This window comes from Coregonus lavaretus (assembly GCF_964263955.1).
Source record: "Coregonus lavaretus genome assembly, contig: HAP1_SCAFFOLD_364, whole genome shotgun sequence".
NCBI classification, from domain to species: Eukaryota; Metazoa; Chordata; class Actinopteri; order Salmoniformes; family Salmonidae; genus Coregonus; species Coregonus lavaretus.
In genome coordinates, this window is record NW_028158284.1 from 128,345 (window position 1) to 149,610 (window position 21,266).

Below are 21,266 nucleotides of genomic sequence, written 5' to 3' on the forward strand. Positions count from 1 at the left end.
ATGACGGACAGCCCTGTGGAGACCAGCCCCAGCCCCCTAACCGTAACGGAGCCCTTAAGCTTAGGGTGTAACCAGTCAGCCTCTCTGGAGGACCAGGGCCCCCCGGTGCTGGTGGATGCCTGGCTGGTTCCCACCCTGTTCAGCTTCATCATGCTGGTCGGCCTGGTGGGAAACTCTCTGGTCATCCACGTCATCACCAAGCACCAGCAGATGAAGACCGTCACCAACTTCTATATAGGTACTGTTATGTGTGTCAACTCTGTTATGTCAACTCTGTTACGTCAACTTTGTTCCGTCAACTATGTTATGTCAACTATGTTCCATCAACTATGGTCCATCAACTATGTTCCATCAACTATGTTCTATCAATTATGTTATGTCAACTCTGTTCCATCAACTATGATCCGTCAACTATGTTCCATCAACTCTGTTACGTCAACTCTGTTCCATCAACTCTGTTCCGTCAACTCTGTTCCATCAACTATGTTACGTCAACGATGTTATGTCAACTATGTTATGTCAACTCTGTTACCGTGCTGTTATATCAACTCTATTACCAACTTATACTACGTGTATGTACTGTTTGTGCTGTGTCCCTTCAGTGAAGGGTGTACCTTCAGACATCTTGTTCCTGGTGTGTTGTGTCCCCTTCACCGCTACCCTCTAACCTCTCTGTCCTGTGTTCCTGGCTACCCTCTAACCTCTCTGTCCTGTGTTCCTGGCTACCCTCTAACCTCTCTGTCCTGTGTTCCTGGCTACCCTCTAACCTCTCTGTCCTGTGTTCCTGGCTACCCTCTACCCTCTAACCTCTCTGTCCTGTGTTCCTGGCTACCCTCTAACCTCTAACCTCTCTGTCCTGTGTTCCTGGCTACCCTCTAACCTCTCTGTCCTGTGTTCCTGGCTACCCTCTAACCTCTCTGTCCTGTGGTCCTGGCTACCCTCTAACCTCTAACCTCTCTGTCCTGTGTTCCTGGCTACCCTCTAACCTCTAACCTCTCTGTCCTGTGTTCCTGGCTACCCTCTAACCTCTCTGTCCTGTGTTCCTGGTGACCCTCTACCCTCTAACCTCTCTGTCCTGTGTTCCTGGCTACCCTCTAACCTCTCTGTCCTGTGTTCCTGGCTACCCTCTAACCTCTAACCTCTCTGTCCTGTGTTCCTGGCTACCCTCTAACCTCTATGTCCTGTGTTCCTGGCTACCCTCTAACCTCTCTGTCCTGTGTTCCTGGCTACCCTCTAACCTCTCTGTCCTGTGTTCCTGGCTACCATCTACCCTCTAACCTCTCTGTCCTGTGTTCCTGGCTACCCTCTAACCTCTAACCTCTCTGTCCTGTGTTCCTGGCTACCCTCTAACCTCTCTGTCCTGTGTTCCTGGCTACCCTCTACCCTCTAACCTCTCTGTTCTGTGTTCCTGGCCACCCTCTAACCTCTAACCTCTCTGTCCTGTGTTCCTGGCTACCCTCTAACCTCTCTGTCCTGTGTTCCAGGCTACCCTCTAACCTCTAACCTCTCTGTCCTGTGTTCCAGGCTACCATCTAACCTCTAACCTCTCTGTCCGGTGTTCCTGGCTACCCTCTAACCTCTCTGTCCTGTGTTCCAGGCTACCCTCTAACCTCTAACCTCTCTGTCCTGTGGTCCTGGCTACCCTCTACCCTCTAACCTCTCTGTCCTGTGTTCCTGGCTACCCTCTAACCTCTAACCTCTCTGTCCTGTGTTCCTGGCTACCCTCTAACCTCTCTGTCCTGTGTTCCTGGCTACCCTCTAACCTCTAACCTCTCTGTCCTGTGTTCCTGGCTACCCTCTAACCTCTCTGTCCTGTGTTCCTGGCTACCCTCTACCCTCTAACCTCTCTGTCCTGTGTTCCTGGCTACCCTCTAACCTCTCTGTCCTGTGTTCCTGGCTACCCTCTAACCTCTCTGTCCTGTGTTCCTGGCTACCCTCTACCCTCTAACCTCTCTGTCCTGTGTTCCTGGCTACCCTCTTACCTCTCTGTCCTGTGTACCTGGCTACCCTCTAAACTCTCTGTCATGTGTACCTGGCTACCCTCTACCCTCTAACCTCTCTGTCCTGTGTTCCTGGCTACCCTCTAACCTCTCTGTCCTGTGTTCCTGGCTACCCTCTAACCTCTAACCTCTCTGTCCTGTGTTCCTGGCTACCCTCTAACCTCTCTGTCCTGTGATCCTGGCTACCCTCTAACCTCTCTGTCCTGTGTTCCTGGCTACCCTCTAACCTCTCTGTCCTGTGGTCCTGGCTACCCTCTAACCTCTCTGTCCTGTGTTCCTGGCTACCCTCTACCCTCTAACCTCTCTGTCCTGTGTTCCTGGCTACCCTCTAACCTCTAACCTCTCTGTCCTGTGTTCCTGGCTACCCTCTAACCTCTAACCTCTCTGTCCTGTGTTCCTGGCTACCCTCTAACCTCTAACCTCTCTGTCCTGTGTTCCTGTCTAACCTCTAACCTCTCTGTCCTGTGTTCCTGGCTACCCTCTACCCTCTAACCTCTCTGTCCTGTGTTCCTGGCTACCCTCTAACCTCTAACCTCTCTGTCCTGTGTTCCTGGCTACCCTCTAACCTCTCTGTCCTGTGTTCCTGGCTACCCTCTAACCTCTAACCTCTCTGTCCTGTGTTCCTGGCTACCCTCTACCCTCTAACCTCTCTGTCCTGTGTCCTGGCTACCCTCTAACCTCTAACCTCTCTGTCCTGTGTTCCTGGCTACCCTCTAACCTCTAACATCTCTGTCCTGTGGTCCTGGCTACCCTCTAACCTCTAACCTCTCTGTCCTGTGTTCCTGTCTAACCTCTAACCTCTCTGTCCTGTGTTCCTGGCTACCCTCTAACCTCTAACCTCTCTTTCCTGTGTTCCTGGCTACCCTCTAACCTCTCTGTCCTGTGTTCCTGGCCACCCTCTAACCTCTCTGTCCTGTGTTCCTGGCTACCCTCTAACCTCTAACCTCTCTGTCCTGTGTTCCTGGCTACCCTCTAACCTCTAACCTCTCTGTCCTGTGTTCCTGGCTACCATCTAACCTCTAACCTCTCTGTCCTGTGTACCTGGCTACCCTCTAACCTCTCTGTCCTGTGTTCCTGGCTACCCTCTACCCTCTAACCTCTCTGTCCTTTGTTCCTGGCTACCCTCTAACCTCTAACCTCTCTGTCCTGTGTTCCTGGCTACCCTCTAACCTCTCTGTCCTGTGTTCCTGGCTACCCTCTAACCTCTCTGTCCTGTGTTCCTGGCTACCCTCTAACCTCTAACCTCTCTGTCCTGTGTTCCTGGCTACCCTCTAACCTCTAACCTCTCTGTCCTGTGTTCCTGGCTACCCTCTAACCTCTCTGTCCTGTGTTCCTGGCTACCCTCTAACCTCTCTGTCCTGTGTTCCTGGCCACCCTCTAACCTCTCTGTCCTGTGTTCCTGGCTACCCTCTAACCTCTCTGTCCTGTGTTCCTGGCTACCCTCTAACCTCTAACCTCTCTGTCCTGTGTTCCTGGCTACCCTCTAACCTCTCTGTCCTGTGTTCCTGGTTACCCTCTAACCTCTAACCTCTCTGTCCTGTGTCCCTGGCTACCCTCTAACCTCTAACCTCTCTGTCCTGTGTTCCTGGCTACCCTCTACCCTCTAACCTCTCTGTCCTGTGTTCCTGGCTACCCTCTAACCTCTAACCTCTCTGTCCTGTGTTCCTGGCTACCCTCTAACCTCTCTGTCCTGTGTTCCTGGCTACCCTCTAACCTCTCTGTCCTGTGTTCCAGGCTACCCTCTAACCTCTAACCTCTCTGTCCTGTGTTCCTGGCTAACCTCTAACCTCTCTGTCCTGTGTTCCTGGCTACCCTCTAACCTCTCTGTCCTGTGTTCCTGGCCACCCTCTAACCTCTCTGTCCTGTGTTCCTGGCTACCCTCTAACCTCTAACCTCTCTGTCCTGTGTTCCTGGCTACCCTCTAACCTCTCTGTCCTGTGGTTCTGGCTACCCTCTACCCTCTAACCTCTCTGTCCTGTGTTCCTGGCTACCCTCTAACCTCTCTGTCCTGTGTTCCTGGCTACCCTCTAACCTCTAACCTCTCTGTCGTGTGTCCTGGCTACCATCTTACCTCTCTGTCCTGTGTTCCTGGCTACCCTCTAACCTCTCTGTCCTGTGTTCCTGGCTACCCTCTAACCTCTCTGTCCTGTGTTCCTGGCTACCCTCTAACCTCTCTGTCCTGTGTTCCTGGCTACCCTCTACCCTCTAACCTCTCTGTCCTGTGTTCCTGGCTACCCTCTAACCTCTAACCTCTCTGTCCTGTGGTCCTGGCTACCCTCTAACCTCTCTGTCCCGTGGTCCTGGCTACCCTCTAACCTCTCTGTCCTGTGTTTCCCGGCTACCCTCTAACCTCTAACCTCTCTGTCCTGTGTTCCTGGGTACCATCTACCCTCTAACCTCTCTGTCCTGTGTTCCTGGCTACCCTCTAACCTCTCTGTCCTGTGTCCTGGCTACCCTCTAACCTCTAACCTCTCTGTCCTGTGTTCCTGGCTACCCTCTACCCTCTAACCTCTCTGTCCTGTGTTCCTGGCTACCCTCTAACCTCTAACCTCTCTGTCCTGTGTTCCTGGCTAACCTCTAACCTCTAACCTCTCTGTCCTGTGTGCCTGGCTACCCTCTACCCTCTAACCTCTCTGTCCTGTGTTCCTGGCTACCCTCTAACCTCTCTGTCCTGTGTTCCTGGCTACCCTCTAACCTCTCTGTCCTGTGTTCCTGGCCACCCTCTAACCTCTCTGTCCTGTGTTCCTGGCTACCCTCTAACCTCTCTGTCCTGTGTTCCTGGTTACCCTCTAACCTCTAACCTCTCTGTCCTGTGTTCCTGGCTACCCTCTAACCTCTCTGTCCTGTGTTCCTGGTTACCCTCTAACCTCTAACCTCTCTGTCCTGTGGTCCTGGCTACCCTCTAACCTCTAACCTCTCTGTCCTGTGTTCCTGGCTACCCTCTAACCTCTAACCTCTCTTTCCTGTGTTCCTGGCTAACCTCTAACCTCTAACCTCTCTGTCCTGTGTTCCTGGCCACCCTCTAACCTCTCTGTCCTGTGTTCCTGGCTACCCTCTAACCTCTAACCTCTCTGTCCTGTGTTCCTTGCTACCCTCTAACCTCTAACCTCTCTGTCCTGTGTTCCTGGCTACCATCTAACCTCTAACCTCTCTGTCCTGTGTACCTGGCTACCCTCTAACCTCTCTGTCCTGTGTTCCTGGCTACCCTCTACCCTCTAACCTCTCTGTCCTTTGTTCCTGGCTACCCTCTAACCTCTAACCTCTCTGTCCTGTGTTCCTGGCTACCCTCTAACCTCTCTGTCCTGTGTTCCTGGCTACCCTCTAACCTCTCTGTCCTGTGTTCCTGGCTACCCTCTAACCTCTAACCTCTCTGTCCTGTGTTCCTGGCTACCCTCTAACCTCTCTGTCCTGTGTTCCTGGCTACCCTCTAACCTCTCTGTCCTGTGGTTCTGGCTACCCTCTAACCTCTAACCTCTCTGACCTGTGTTCCTGGCTACCCTCTAACCTCTCTGTCCTGTGTTCCTGGCTACCCTCTAACCTCTCTGTCCTGTGTTCCTGGCTACCCTCTAACCTCTAACCTCTCTGTCCTGTGTTCCTGGCTACCCTCTAACCTCTCTGTCCTGTGTTCCTGGCTACCCTCTAACCTCTAACCTCTCTGTCCTGTGTTCCTGGCTACCCTCTAACCTCTCTGTCCTGTGTTCCTGGTTACCCTCTAACCTCTCTGTCCTGTGTTCCTGGCTACCCTCTAACCTCTAACCTCTCTGTCCTGTGTTCCTGGCTACCCTGTAACCTCTCTGTCCTGTGTTCCTGGCTACCCTCTAACCTCTAACCTCTCTGTCCTGTGTTCCTGGCTACCCTCTAACCTCTCTGTCCTGTGTCCTGGCTACCCTCTAACCTCTCTGTCCTGTGTTCCTGGCTACCCTCTAACCTCTCTGTCCTGTGTTCCTGGCTACCCTCTAACCTCTCTGTCCTGTGTTCCTGGCTACCCTCTAACCTCTCTGTCCTGTGTTCCTGGTGACCCTCTACCCTCTAACCTCTCTGTCCTGTGTCCTGGCTACCCTCTAACCTCTCTGTCCTGTGTTCCTGGCTACCCCCTACCCTCTAACCTCTCTGTCCTGTGTTCCTGGCCACCCTCTAACCTCTCTGTCCTGTGTTCCTGGCTACCCTCTAATCTCTCTGTCCTGTGTTCCTGGCCACCCTCTAACCTCTAACCTCTCTGTCCTGTGTCCTGGCTACCCTCTAACCTCTCTGTCCTGTGTCCTGGCTACCCTCTAACCTCTCTGTCCTGTGTTCCTGGCTACCCCCTACCCTCTAACCTCTCTGTCCTGTGTTCCTGGCCACCCTCTAACCTCTAACCTCTCTGTCCTGTGTCCTGGCTACCCTCTAACCTCTCTGTCCTGTGTCCTGGCTACCCTCTAACCTCTCTGTCCTGTGTTCCTGGCTACCCCCTACCCTCTAACCTCTCTGTCCTGTGTTCCTGGCCATCCTCTAACCTCTCTGTCCTGTGTTCCTGGCTACCCCCTACCCTCTAACCTCTCTGTCCTGTGTTCCTGGCCACCCTCTAACCTCTCTGTCCTGTGTTCCTGGCTACCCTCTAACCTCTAACCTCTCTGTCCTGTGTTCCTGGCTACCCTCTAACCTCTAACCTCTCTGTCCTGTGTTCCTGGCCACCCTCTAACCTCTAACCTCTCTGTCCTGTGTCCTGGCTACCCTCTAATCTCTCTGTCCTGTGTTCCTGGCCACCCTCTAACCTCTCTGTCCTGTGTTCCTGGCTACCCTCTAACCTCTAACCTCTCTGTCCTGTGTTCCTGGCTACCCTCTAACCTCTAACCTCTCTGTCCTGTGTTCCTGGCCACCCTCTAACCTCTAACCTCTCTGTCCTGTGTTCCTGGCTACCCTCTAACCTCTCTGTCCTGTGTTCCTGGGTACCATCTAACCTCTAACCTCTCTGTCCTGTGTTCCTGGTTACCCTCTAACCTCTCTGTCCTGTGTTCCTGGCTACCATCTACCCTCTAACCTCTCTGTCCTGTGTCCTGGCTGCCCCCTACCCTCTAACCTCTCTGTCCTGTGTTCCTGGCTACCCTCTAACCTCTAACCTCTCTGTCCTGTGTTCCTGGCTACCCTCTAACCTCTCTGTCCTGTGTCCTGGCTACCCTCTAACCTCTCTGTCCTGTGTTCCTGGCCACCCTCTAACCTCTCTGTCCTGTGTTCCTGGCTACCCTCTAACCTCTCTGTCCTGTGGTCCTGGCTAACCTCTAACCTCTCTGTCCTGTGGTCCTGGCTACCCTCTAACCTCTCTGTCCTGTGTTCCTGGTGACCCTCTAACCTCTCTGTCCTGTGTTCCTGGCTACCCTCTAAACTCTCTGTCCTGTTGTCCTGGCTACCCTCTAACCTCTAACCTCTCTGTCCTGTGTCCTGGCTACCCTCTAACCTCTCTGTCCTGTGTTCCTGGCTACCCTCTAACCTCTCTGTCCTGTGTTCCTGGCTACCCTCTAACCTCTCTGTCCTGTGTTCCTGGCTACCCTCTAACCTCTCTGTCCTGTGTTCCTGGCTACCCTCTAACCTCTCTGTCCTGTGTTCCTGGCTACCCTCTACCCTCTAACCTCTCTGTCCTGTGTTCCTGGCTACCCTCTAACCTCTAACCTCTCTGTCCTGTGGTCCTGGCTACGCTCTAACCTCTCTGTCCCGTGGTCCTGGCTACCCTCTAACCTCTCTGTCCTGTGTTTCCCGGCTACCCTCTAACCTCTAACCTCTCTGTCCTGTGTTCCTGGGTACCATCTACCCTCTAACCTCTCTGTCCTGTGTTCCTGGCTACCCTCTAACCTCTCTGTCCTGTGTCCTGGCTACCCTCTAACCTCTAACCTCTCTGTCCTGTGTTCCTGGCTACCCTCTACCCTCTAACCTCTCTGTCCTGTGTTCCTGGCTACCCTCTAACCTCTAACCTCTCTGTCCTGTGTTCCTGGCTAACCTCTAACCTCTAACCTCTCTGTCCTGTGTGCCTGGCTACCCTCTACCCTCTAACCTCTCTGTCCTGTGTTCCTGGCTACCCTCTAACCTCTCTGTCCTGTGTTCCTGGCTACCCTCTAACCTCTCTGTCCTGTGTTCCTGGCCACCCTCTAACCTCTCTGTCCTGTGTTCCTGGCTACCCTCTAACCTCTCTGTCCTGTGTTCCTGGTTACCCTCTAACCTCTAACCTCTCTGTCCTGTGTTCCTGGCTACCCTCTAACCTCTCTGTCCTGTGTTCCTGGTTACCCTCTAACCTCTAACCTCTCTGTCCTGTGGTCCTGGCTACCCTCTAACCTCTAACCTCTCTGTCCTGTGTTCCTGGCTACCCTCTAACCTCTAACCTCTCTTTCCTGTGTTCCTGGCTAACCTCTAACCTCTAACCTCTCTGTCCTGTGTTCCTGGCCACCCTCTAACCTCTCTGTCCTGTGTTCCTGGCTACCCTCTAACCTCTAACCTCTCTGTCCTGTGTTCCTTGCTACCCTCTAACCTCTAACCTCTCTGTCCTGTGTTCCTGGCTACCATCTAACCTCTAACCTCTCTGTCCTGTGTACCTGGCTACCCTCTAACCTCTCTGTCCTGTGTTCCTGGCTACCCTCTACCCTCTAACCTCTCTGTCCTTTGTTCCTGGCTACCCTCTAACCTCTAACCTCTCTGTCCTGTGTTCCTGGCTACCCTCTAACCTCTCTGTCCTGTGTTCCTGGCTACCCTCTAACCTCTCTGTCCTGTGTTCCTGGCTACCCTCTAACCTCTAACCTCTCTGTCCTGTGTTCCTGGCTACCCTCTAACCTCTCTGTCCTGTGTTCCTGGCTACCCTCTAACCTCTCTGTCCTGTGGTTCTGGCTACCCTCTAACCTCTAACCTCTCTGACCTGTGTTCCTGGCTACCCTCTAACCTCTCTGTCCTGTGTTCCTGGCTACCCTCTAACCTCTCTGTCCTGTGTTCCTGGCTACCCTCTAACCTCTAACCTCTCTGTCCTGTGTTCCTGGCTACCCTCTAACCTCTCTGTCCTGTGTTCCTGGCTACCCTCTAACCTCTAACCTCTCTGTCCTGTGTTCCTGGCTACCCTCTAACCTCTCTGTCCTGTGTTCCTGGTTACCCTCTAACCTCTCTGTCCTGTGTTCCTGGCTACCCTCTAACCTCTAACCTCTCTGTCCTGTGTTCCTGGCTACCCTGTAACCTCTCTGTCCTGTGTTCCTGGCTACCCTCTAACCTCTAACCTCTCTGTCCTGTGTTCCTGGCTACCCTCTAACCTCTCTGTCCTGTGTCCTGGCTACCCTCTAACCTCTCTGTCCTGTGTTCCTGGCTACCCTCTAACCTCTCTGTCCTGTGTTCCTGGCTACCCTCTAACCTCTCTGTCCTGTGTTCCTGGCTACCCTCTAACCTCTCTGTCCTGTGTTCCTGGTGACCCTCTACCCTCTAACCTCTCTGTCCTGTGTCCTGGCTACCCTCTAACCTCTCTGTCCTGTGTTCCTGGCTACCCCCTACCCTCTAACCTCTCTGTCCTGTGTTCCTGGCCACCCTCTAACCTCTCTGTCCTGTGTTCCTGGCTACCCTCTAATCTCTCTGTCCTGTGTTCCTGGCCACCCTCTAACCTCTAACCTCTCTGTCCTGTGTCCTGGCTACCCTCTAACCTCTCTGTCCTGTGTCCTGGCTACCCTCTAACCTCTCTGTCCTGTGTTCCTGGCTACCCCCTACCCTCTAACCTCTCTGTCCTGTGTTCCTGGCCACCCTCTAACCTCTAACCTCTCTGTCCTGTGTCCTGGCTACCCTCTAACCTCTCTGTCCTGTGTCCTGGCTACCCTCTAACCTCTCTGTCCTGTGTTCCTGGCTACCCCCTACCCTCTAACCTCTCTGTCCTGTGTTCCTGGCCATCCTCTAACCTCTCTGTCCTGTGTTCCTGGCTACCCCCTACCCTCTAACCTCTCTGTCCTGTGTTCCTGGCCACCCTCTAACCTCTCTGTCCTGTGTTCCTGGCTACCCTCTAACCTCTAACCTCTCTGTCCTGTGTTCCTGGCTACCCTCTAACCTCTAACCTCTCTGTCCTGTGTTCCTGGCCACCCTCTAACCTCTAACCTCTCTGTCCTGTGTCCTGGCTACCCTCTAATCTCTCTGTCCTGTGTTCCTGGCCACCCTCTAACCTCTCTGTCCTGTGTTCCTGGCTACCCTCTAACCTCTAACCTCTCTGTCCTGTGTTCCTGGCTACCCTCTAACCTCTAACCTCTCTGTCCTGTGTTCCTGGCCACCCTCTAACCTCTAACCTCTCTGTCCTGTGTTCCTGGCTACCCTCTAACCTCTCTGTCCTGTGTTCCTGGGTACCATCTAACCTCTAACCTCTCTGTCCTGTGTTCCTGGTTACCCTCTAACCTCTCTGTCCTGTGTTCCTGGCTACCATCTACCCTCTAACCTCTCTGTCCTGTGTCCTGGCTGCCCCCTACCCTCTAACCTCTCTGTCCTGTGTTCCTGGCTACCCTCTAACCTCTAACCTCTCTGTCCTGTGTTCCTGGCTACCCTCTAACCTCTCTGTCCTGTGTCCTGGCTACCCTCTAACCTCTCTGTCCTGTGTTCCTGGCCACCCTCTAACCTCTCTGTCCTGTGTTCCTGGCTACCCTCTAACCTCTCTGTCCTGTGGTCCTGGCTAACCTCTAACCTCTCTGTCCTGTGGTCCTGGCTACCCTCTAACCTCTCTGTCCTGTGTTCCTGGTGACCCTCTAACCTCTCTGTCCTGTGTTCCTGGCTACCCTCTAAACTCTCTGTCCTGTTGTCCTGGCTACCCTCTAACCTCTAACCTCTCTGTCCTGTGTCCTGGCTACCCTCTAACCTCTCTGTCCTGTGTTCCTGGCTACCCTCTAACCTCTCTGTCCTGTGTTCCTGGCTACCCTCTAACCTCTCTGTCCTGTGTTCCTGGCTACCCTCTAACCTCTAACCTCTCTGTCCTGTGTTCCTAGCTACCCTCTAACCTCTCTGTCCTGTGTTCCAGGCTACCCTCTAACCTCTAACCTCTCTGTCGTGTGTCCTGGCTACCATCTAACCTCTCTGTCCTGTGTTCCTGGCTACCCTCTAACCTCTCTGTCCTGTGTTCCTGGCTACCCTCTAACCTCTAACCTCTCTGTCCTGTGTTCCTGGCTACCCTCTAACCTCTCTGTCCTGTGTTCCTGGCTACCCTCTAACCTCTAACCTCTCTGTCCTGTGTTCCTGGCTACCCTCTACCCTCTAACCTCTCTGTCCTGTGGTTCTGGCTACCCTCTACCCTCTAACCTCTCTGTCCCGTGGTCCTGGCTACCCTCTAACCTCTCTGTCCTGTGGTTCTGGCTACCCTCTAACCTCTAACCTCTCTGTCCTGTGTTCCTGGCTACCCTCTAACCTCTCTGTCCTGTGTTCCTGGCTACCCTCTAACCTCTCTGTCCTGTGTCCTGGCTACCCTCTACCCTCTAACCTCTCTGTCCTGTGTTCCTGGCTACCCTCTAACCTCTAACCTCTAACCTCTCTGTCCTGTGTTCCTGGCTACCCTCTAACCTCTCTGTCCTGTGTCCTGGCTACCCTCTAACCTCTAACCTCTCTGTCCTGTGTCCTGGCTACCCTCTAACCTCTAACCTCTCTGTCCTGTGTTCCTGGCTACCATCTACCCTCTAACCTCTCTGTCCTGTGTTCCTGGCTACCCTCTAACCTCTCTGTCCTGTGTTACTGGCTACCCTCTACCCTCTAACCTCTCTGTCCTGTGTTCCTGGCCACCCTCTAACCTCTCTGTCCTGTGTTCCTGGTTACCCTCTAACCTCTCTGTCCTGTGTTCCTGGTTACCCTCTAACCTCTAACCTCTCTGTCCTGTGTTCCTGGTTACCCTCTAACCTCTAACCTCTCTGTCCTGTGTTCCTGGTTACCCTCTAACTCTAACCTCTCTGTCCTGTGTTCCTGGCTACCCTCTAACCTCTCTGTCCTGTGTTCCTGGTTACCCTCTAACCTCTAACCTCTCTGTCCTGTGTTCCTGGCTACCCTCTAACCTCTCTGTCCTGTGTTCCTGGTTACCCTCTAACCTCTAACCTCTCTGTCCTGTGGTCCTGGCTACCCTCTAACCTCTAACCTCTCTGTCCTGTGTTCCTGGCTACCCTCTAACCTCTAACCTCTCTGTCCTGTGTTCCTGGCTACCCTCTAACCTCTCTGTCCTGTGTTCCTGGCTACCCTCTAACCTCTAACCTCTCTGTCCTGTGTTCCTGGCTACCCTCTAACCTCTAACCTCTCTGTCCTGTGTTCCTGGCTACCATCTAACCTCTAACCTCTCTGTCCTGTGTTCCTGGCTACCCTCTAACCTCTCTGTCCTGTGTCCTGGCTACCCTCTAACCTCTAACCTCTCTGTCCTGTGTTCCTGGCTACCCTCTAACCTCTAACCTCTCTGTCCTGTGTTCCTGGCTACCCTCTAACCTCTCTGTCCTGTGTTCCTGGCTACCCTCTAACCTCTAACCTCTCTGTCCTGTGTTCCTGGCTACCCTCTAACCTCTAACCTCTCTGTCCTGTGTTCCTGGCTACCCTCTAACCTCTAACCTCTCTGTCCTGTGTTCCTGGCTACCCTCTAACCTCTCTGTCCTGTGTTCCTGGCTACCCTCTAACCTCTCTGTCCTGTGTTCCTGGCTACCCTCTAACCTCTCTGTCCTGTGTTGCTGGCTACCCTCTAACCTCTAACCTCTCTGTCCTGTGTCCCTGGCTACCCTCTAACCTCTAACCTCTCTGTCCTGTGTTCCTGGCTACCCTCTACCATCTAACCTCTCTGTCCTGTGTTCCTGGCTACCCTCTACCATCTAACCTCTCTGTCCTGTGTCCCTGGCTACCCTCTAACCTCTAACCTCTCTGTCCTGTGTTCCTGGCTACCCTCTACCATCTAACCTCTCTGTCCTGTGTCCCTGGCTACCCTCTAACCTCTAACCTCTCTGTCCTGTGTTCCTGGCTACCCTCTACCATCTAACCTCTCTGTCCTGTGTTCCTGGCTACCCTCTAACCTCTCTGTCCTGTGTTCCTGGCTCCCCTCTAACCTCTCTGTCCTGTGTTCCTGGCTAACCTCTAACCTCTCTGTCCTGTGTTCCTGGCTACCCTCTAACCTCTCTGTCCTGTGTTTCTGGCTACCCTCTACCCTCTAACCTCTCTGTCCTGTGTTCCTGGCTACCCTCTACCCTCTAACCTCTCTGTCCTGTGTCCTGGCTACCCTCTAACATCTCTGTCCTGTGTCCTGGCTACCCTCTAACCTCTAACCTCTCTGTCCTGTGTTCCTGGTTACCCTCTAACCTCTCTGTCCTGTGTTCCTGGCTACCCTCTACCCTCTAACCTCTCTGTCCTGTGGCCTGGCTACCCTCTAATCTCTAACCTCTCTGTCCTGTGTTCCTGGCTACCCTCTACCCTCTAACCTCTCTGTCCTGTGTTCCTGGCTACCCTCTACCCTCTAACCTCTCTGTCCTGTGTTCCTGGCTACCCTCTACCCTCTAACCTCTCTGTCCTGTGTCCTGGCTACCCTCTAACCTCTAACCTCTCTGTCCTGTGTTCCTGGCTACCCTCTAACCTCTCTGTCCTGTGGTTCTGGCTACCCTCTAACCTCTAACCTCTCTGTCCTGTGTTCCTGGCTACCCTCTAACCTCTCTGTCCTGTGTTCCTGGTTACCCTCTAACCTCTAACCTCTCTGTCCTGTGTTCCTGGCTACCCTCTAACCTCTAACCTCTCTGTCCTGTGTTCCTGGCTACCCTCTAACCTCTCTGTCCTGTGTTCCTGGTTACCCTCTAACCTCTCTGTCCTGTGTCCTGGCTACCCTCTAACCTCTCTGTCCTGTGTTCCTGGCTACCCTCTAACCTCTCTGTCCTGTGTTCCTGGCTACCCTCTAACCTCTCTGTCCTGTGTTCCTGGCTACCCTCTACCCTCTAACCTCTCTGTCCTGTGTTCCTGGCTACCCTCTAACCTCTAACCTCTCTGTCCTGTGTTCCTGGCTACCCTCTAACCTCTCTGTCCTGTGTTCCTGGCTACCCTCTACCCTCTAACCTCTCTGTCCTGTGTTCCTGGCTACCCTCTAACCTCTAACCTCTCTGTCCTGTGTTCCTGGCTACCCTCTAACCTCTAACCTCTCTGTCCTGTGTCCTGGCTACCCTCTAACCTCTCTGTCCTGTGTTCCTGGCTACCCTCTAACCTCTCTGTCCTGTGTTCCTGGCTACCCTCTACCCTCTAACCTCTCTGTCCTGTGTTCCTGGCTACCCTCTACCCTCTAACCTCTCTGTCCTGTGTTCCTGGCCACCCTCTAACCTCTCTGTCCTGTGTCCTGGCTACCCTCTACCCTCTAACCTCTCTGTCCTGTGTCCTGGCTACCCTCTAACCTCTAACCTCTCTGTCCTGTGTTCCTGGCTACCCTCTAACCTCTAACCTCTCTGTCCTGTGTCCTGGCTACCCTCTACCCTCTAACCTCTCTGTCCTGTGTCCTGGCTACCCTCTAACCTCTAACCTCTCTGTCCTGTGTCCTGGCTACCCTCTAACCTCTCTGTCCTGTGTCCTGGCTACCCTCTAACCTCTCTGTCCTGTGTCCTGGCTACCCTCTAACCTCTCTGTCCTGTGTCCTGGCTACCCTCTAACCTCTCTGTCCTGTGTCCTGGCTACCCTCTAACCTCTCTGTCCTGTGTTCCTGGCCATCCTCTAACCTCTCTGTCCTGTGTTCCTGGCTACCCTCTACCCTCTAACCTCTCTGTCCTGTGTTCCTGGCTACCCTCTAACCTCTCTGTCCTGTGTTCCTGGCTACCCTCTAACCTCTCTGTCCTGTGTCCTGGCTACCCCCTACCCTCTAACCTCTCTGTCCTGTGTTCCTGGCCACCGTCTAACCTCTCTGTCCTGTGTCCTGGCTACCCTCTACCCTCTAACCTCTCTGTCCTGTGTTCCTGGCTACCCTCTAACCTCTAACCTCTCTGTCCTGTGTTCCTGGCTACCCTCTAACCTCTAACCTCTCTGTCCTGTGTCCTGGCTACCCTCTAACCACTCTGTCCTGTGTTCCTGGCTACCCCCTACCCTCTAACCTCTCTGTCCTGTGTTCCTGGCTACCCTCTAACCTCTCTGTCCTGTGTTCCTGGCCACCGTCTAACCTCTCTGTCCTGTGTCCTGGCTACCCTCTACCCTCTAACCTCTCTGTCCTGTGTTCCTGGCTACCCTCTAACCTCTAACCTCTCTGTCCTGTGTTCCTGGCTACCCTCTAACCTCTAACCTCTCTGTCCTGTGTTCCTGGCTACCCTCTAACCTCTAACCTCTCTGTCCTGTGTTCCTGGCTACCCTCTAACCTCTCTGTCCTGTGTTCCTGGCTACCCTCTAACCTCTCTGTCCTGTGTTCCTGGTGACCCTCTAACCTCTAACCTCTCTGTCCTGTGGTCCTGGTGACCCTCTAACCTCTCTGTCCTGTGTTCCTGGCTACCCTCTAAACTCTCTGTCCTGTGTTCCTGGCCACCCTCTAACCTCTAACCTCTCTGTCCTGTGTTCCTGGCTACCCTCTAAACTCTCTGTCCTGTGTTCCTGGTCACCCTCTAACCTCTAACCTCTCTGTCCTGTGTTCCTGGCTACCCTCTAACCTCTAACCTCTCTGTCCTGTGTTCCTGGCTACCCTCTAACCTCTCTGTCCTGTGTTCCTGGCCACCCTCTAACCTCTCTGTCCTGTGTTCCTGGCTACCCTCTAACCTCTCTGTCCTGTGTTCCTGGCTACCCTCTACCCTCTAACCTCTCTGTCCTGTGTTCCTGGCTACCCTCTAACCTCTCTGTCCTGTGTTCCTGGCCACCCTCTAACCTCTAACCTCTCTGTCCTGTGTTCCTGGCCACCCTCTAACCTCTCTGTCCTGTGTTCCTGGCCACCCTCTAACCTCTCTGTCCTGTGTTCCTGGCTACCCTCTAACCTCTCTGTCCTGTGTTCCTGGCTACCCTCTACCCTCTAACCTCTCTGTCCTGTGTTCCTGGCTACCCTCTACCCTCTAACCTCTCTGTCCTGTGTTCCTGGCCACCCTCTACCCTCTAACCTCTCTGTCCTGTGTTCCTGGCTAACCTCTAACCTCTAACCTCTCTGTCCTGTGTTCCTGGCTACCCTCTACCCTCTCTGTCCTGTGTTCTGGCTACCCTCTACCCTCTAACCTCTCTGTCCTGTGTTCCTGGCTAACCTCTAACCTCTAACCTCTCTGTCCTGTGTTGCTGCAGTGAACCTGGCCACAACAGACATCATGTTCCTGGTGTGTTGTGTCCCCTTCACCGCTACCCTCTACCCCCTTCCAAGCTGGGTGTTCGGAGACTTCATGTGTCGTCTGGTCAGCTACCTACAACAGGTGGGTCACACACCACACACACAGACACACACACACACCACACACACACCACACACACACCACACACACACCACACACACACACCACACACAGACACACACACACACACACCACACACACACCACACACACAGACACACACACACACCACAGACTGTCGGCTGGTCAACTACCTACAACAGGAAGACACACACAGGGGTCAGAGTTGGACTCAGCAGGCTCAAAGGGGATATTTGTGCTTCTAACTAAATGGAGAAATGGATAGTGATTACTGTGTGTTCCAGGTGACAGCGCAGGCGACCTGTATAACTCTGTCTGCTATGAGTGTTGACCGTTGCTACGTGACCGTCTATCCTCTACAGTCCCTACGCCACCGTACCCCTCGCATGGCCATGACGGTCTCTGTCTCCATCTGGATAGGTACACACACACACACACACACACACACTGTCACATTTATTTTGTAACATTTCCAGATCTAGGCAATACATATGTATCTGTCTATTTCTCTAACTCTTTATCTCTCTCTCTCTCTCTCTCTCTCTCTCTCGCTCTCTCTCTCTCTCTTTCTCTCTCTCTCTCTCTCTCTCTCTCTGTCTCTCACTCTCTATCGATCTCTCTCTCTCTCTCTCTCTCTCGCTCTCTCGCTCTCTCTCTCTCTCTCTCTCATCTCTATCTCTATCTCTCTCGCTCTCTCCATCTCAATCTCTCCATCTCCATCTCTGTCTCTCCATCTCTGTCTCTCCATCTCAATCTCTCCATCTCTGTCTCTCCATCTCTGTCTCTCCATCTCTCCATCTCCATCTCTCCATCTCTCCATCTCTCCATCTCCATCTCTCCATCTCTCCATCTCCATCTCTCCATCTCCATCTCTCCATCTCCATCTCTCCATCTCTCCATCTCCATCTCTCCATCTCCATCTCTCCATCTCCATCTCTCCATCTCCATCTCTCCATCTCTCCATCTCCATCTCTCCATCTCCATCTCTCCATCTCCATCTCTCCATCTCTCCATCTCTCCATCTCCATCTCTCCATCTCTCCATCTCCATCTCTCCATCTCTCCATCTCCATCTCTCCATCTCCATCTCTCCATCTCCATCTCTCCATCCTACCCCCAGGTTCTCTCCTGCTGTCAGTGCCTATAGCTCTGTACCAGCGTTTGGAGGAGGGCTGTTGGTTTGGTCCCCAGACATATTGCAGTGAAGTGTTTCCTTCTGCCCACCTCCAGAGAGCATTTATCCTTTACAGCTTCCTGGCTGTCTACCTGTTACCTGTCATCACTATCTGCTTCTGTTACGCCTTCATGATCAAACGCATGGGACAGCCCTCGGTACAGCCCACCGACAGCAGCTACCAGGTAGTTAGACACAACCTGTCTACTCCTTACCCTAACCTTACCCTTACCCTAACCTTACCCTTACCCTAACCTTACCCTTACCCTAACCTTACCCTTACCCTAACCTTACCCTAACCTTACCCTTACCCTAACCTTACCCTTACCCTAACCTTACCCTAACCTTACCCTTACCCTAACCTTACCCTTACCCTAACCTTACCCTTACCCTTACCCTTACCCTTACCCTTACCCTTACCCTAACCTTACCCTTACCCTAACCTTACCCTTACCCTAACCTTACCCTTACCCTAACCTTACCCTTACCCTAACCTTACCCTTACCCTTACCCTTACCCTAACCTTACCCTAACCTTACCCTTACCCTTACCCTAACCTTAACCCCTACCCTAACCTTACCCTTACCCTAACCTTACCCTTACCCTAACCTTACCCTAACCTTACCCTTACCCTTACCCTACCCTAACCTTACCCTTACCCTAACCTTACCCTTACCCTAACCTTAACCCCTACCCCTTCTAGGTAACAGCCCAAGTAGAACGTGGTGCAGCAGTCAGGGCTCGTGTCTCTAGGATGGTGGTGGTGATGGTGGTTCTATTCACTGTGTGCTGGGGGCCCATCCAGATCTGCATCCTGCTCCAGGCCTTCGAACCACACCTGCGCTCCTACGCACTCTACAAGGTAACTCTCTCTCTCTGTCTGTCTGTCTGTCTGTCTGCCTGCCCTACGCACTCTCCAAGGTAACTCTCTCTGTCTGTCTGTCTGTCTGTCTGTCTGTCTGTCTGTCTGTCTGTCTGTCTGTCTGTCTGTCTGTCTGTCTGTCTGTCTGTCTGTCTGTCTGTCTGTCTGTCTGTCTGTCTGTCTGTCTGTCTGTCTGTAAGTAAGTAAGTAAGTAAGTAAGTAAGTAAGTAATTTGAATTTGGTTAACTTTCTGAATGCATTGGAATTTAAATGGAATTGACCCCAACCCTGGCAGGCACTGAACAGAGATGGTGGAGCATCTTGAAGGCACGTGTAAATAAAGTGTTGGTTTGATTGGTTTTGTTTTGATTGGTTTTGGTTTGATTGCCAGGTGAAGATCTGGGCCCACTGCATGTCCTACTCCAACTCTTCTGTCAACCCTCTGGTCTACGCTTTCATGGGCAACAACTTCAGAAAGGCCTTTAAACATGCCTTCCCCTCTGTCTTCAGCCCGCAGGGCCGAGGGAGAGGGAGGGGGAGGGTGGGGGAGGCAGGGAGAGAGGGGGGGGAGACAGAGGGCCAGACCCCCAACGTGGACACAGAGATGCACTTTCTTTCATCTGGGACCTGAAGGCAAGCAGAGCAAACGTCTCATTATTTATTTACAGTTGTGTGTGTGCGTGCGTCCGTTAGCTAATGCCTGTTGTGATCTCTGAGACTGAGGTCCCAATGTGTCATGTGATTTATGTAACTCTGAGAAAATGCATTTGTCTCATGTAATATGTAATTCTATGTCTTTGTGTCTTCGTTCAGTTTTTTTTACTGTCTGATATTCCTATTCATTATATTAATCTCTCTTCCTATTCATTATATTAATCTCTATTCATTATATTAATCTCTATTCATTATATTAACCTCTATTCATTATATTAATCTCTCTTCCTATTCATTATATGAATCTCTCTTCCTATTCATTATATTAATCTCTCTTCCTATTCATTATATTAATCTCTATTCCTATTCATTATATTAATCTCTCTTCCTATTCATTATATTAATCTCTCTTCCTATTCATTATATTAATCTCTCTTCCTATTCATTATATTAATCTCTCTTCCTATTCATTATATTAATCTCTATTCATTATATTAACCTCTATTCATTATATTAATCTCTCTTCCTATTCATTATATTAATCTCTCTTCCTATTCATTATATTAATCTCTCTTCCTATTCATTATATCAATCTCTATTCCTATTCATTATATTAATCTCTCTTCCTATTCATTATATTAATCTCTATTCGTATTCATTATATTAATCTCTCTTCCTATTCATTATATTAATCTCTCTTCCTATTCATTATATTAATCTCTATTCATTATATTCATCTCTATTCATTATATTCATCTCTATTCATTATTTTAATCTCTATTCATTATATTAATCTCTCTTCCTATTCATTATATTAATCTCTATTCATTATATTAATCTCTATTCCTATTCATTATATTAATCTCTCTTCCTATTCATTATATTAATCTCAATTCATTATATTAATCTCTCTTCCTATTCATTATATTAATCTCTATTCCTATTCATTATATTAATCTCTATTCATTATATTAATCTCTCTTCCTATTCATTATATGAATCTCTCTTCCTATTCATTATATTCATCTCTATTCCTATTCATTATATTCATCTCTATTCCTATTCATTATATTAATCTCTCTTCCTATTCATTATATTAATCTCTCTTCCTATTCATTATATTAATCTCTATTCCTATTCATTATATTAATCTCTATTCATTATATTAATCTCTCTTCCTATTCATTATATTAATCTCTATTCCTATTCATTATATTAATCTCTATTCCTATTCATTATATTAATCTCTATTCATTATATTAATCTCTCTTCCTATTCATTATATTAATCTCTATTCCTATTCATTATATTAATCTCTATTCCTATTCATTATATTAATCTCTATTCCTATTCATTATATTAATCTCTATTCCTATTCATTATATTAATCTCTATTCATTATATTAATCTCTCTTCCTATTCATTATATTAATCTCGATTCCTATTCATTATATTAATCTCTATTCCTATTCATTATATTAATCTCTCTTCCTAATCATTATATTCATCTCTATTCCTATTCATTATATTAATCTCTCTTCCTATTCATTATATTAATTTCTATTCCTATTCATTATATTAATCTCTATTCATTATATTAATCTCTATTCCTATTCATTATATTAATCTCTATTCATTATATTAATCTCAATTCCTGTTCATTATATTAATATCTATTCATTATATTCATCTCTATTCCTATTCATTATATTCATCTCTATTCATTATATTCATCTCTATTCCTATTCATTATCTTCATCTCTATTCATTATATTAATCTCTCTTCCTATTCATTATATTAATCTCTATTCATTATATTAATCTCTCTTCCTATTCATTATATTAATCTCTATTCATTATATTAATCTCTCTTCCTATTCATTATATTAATCTATATTCATTATATTAATCTCTATTCCTATTCATTATATTCATCTCTATTCATTATATTCATCTCTATTCCTATTAATTATCTTCATCTCTATTCATTATATTAATCTCTCTTCCTATTCATTATATTAATCTCTATTCATTATATTAATCTCTCTTCCTATTCATTATATTAATCTATATTCATTATATGAATCTCTATTCCTATTCATTATATTAATCTCTATTCCTATTCATTATCTTCATTTATATTCATTATATTCATCTCTATTCATTATATTAATCTCTTTTCATTATATTAATCTCTATTCATTATATTAATCTCTCTTCCTATTCATTATATTCATCTCTATTCCTATTCATTATATTCATCTCT

The 21,266-nt window shown here is 49.9% G+C and overlaps 1 protein-coding gene across 1 annotated transcript; it reads left to right on the forward strand.

The window, feature by feature from the left end:
• Positions 1-18,977, forward strand: LOC311124201 (G-protein coupled receptor 54-like; the record flags this gene model as incomplete). The annotated part of the gene is made up of 6 exons (XM_084198393.1): positions 1-238; positions 16,188-16,312; positions 16,596-16,731; positions 17,431-17,669; positions 18,188-18,346; positions 18,738-18,977. The coding sequence occupies 6 exons, from the start codon at positions 1-3 to the stop codon at positions 18,975-18,977; spliced, it is 1,137 nt and encodes a 378-aa protein (XP_084054519.1).
• Positions 18,978-21,266: the final 2,289 nt, after the last annotated feature.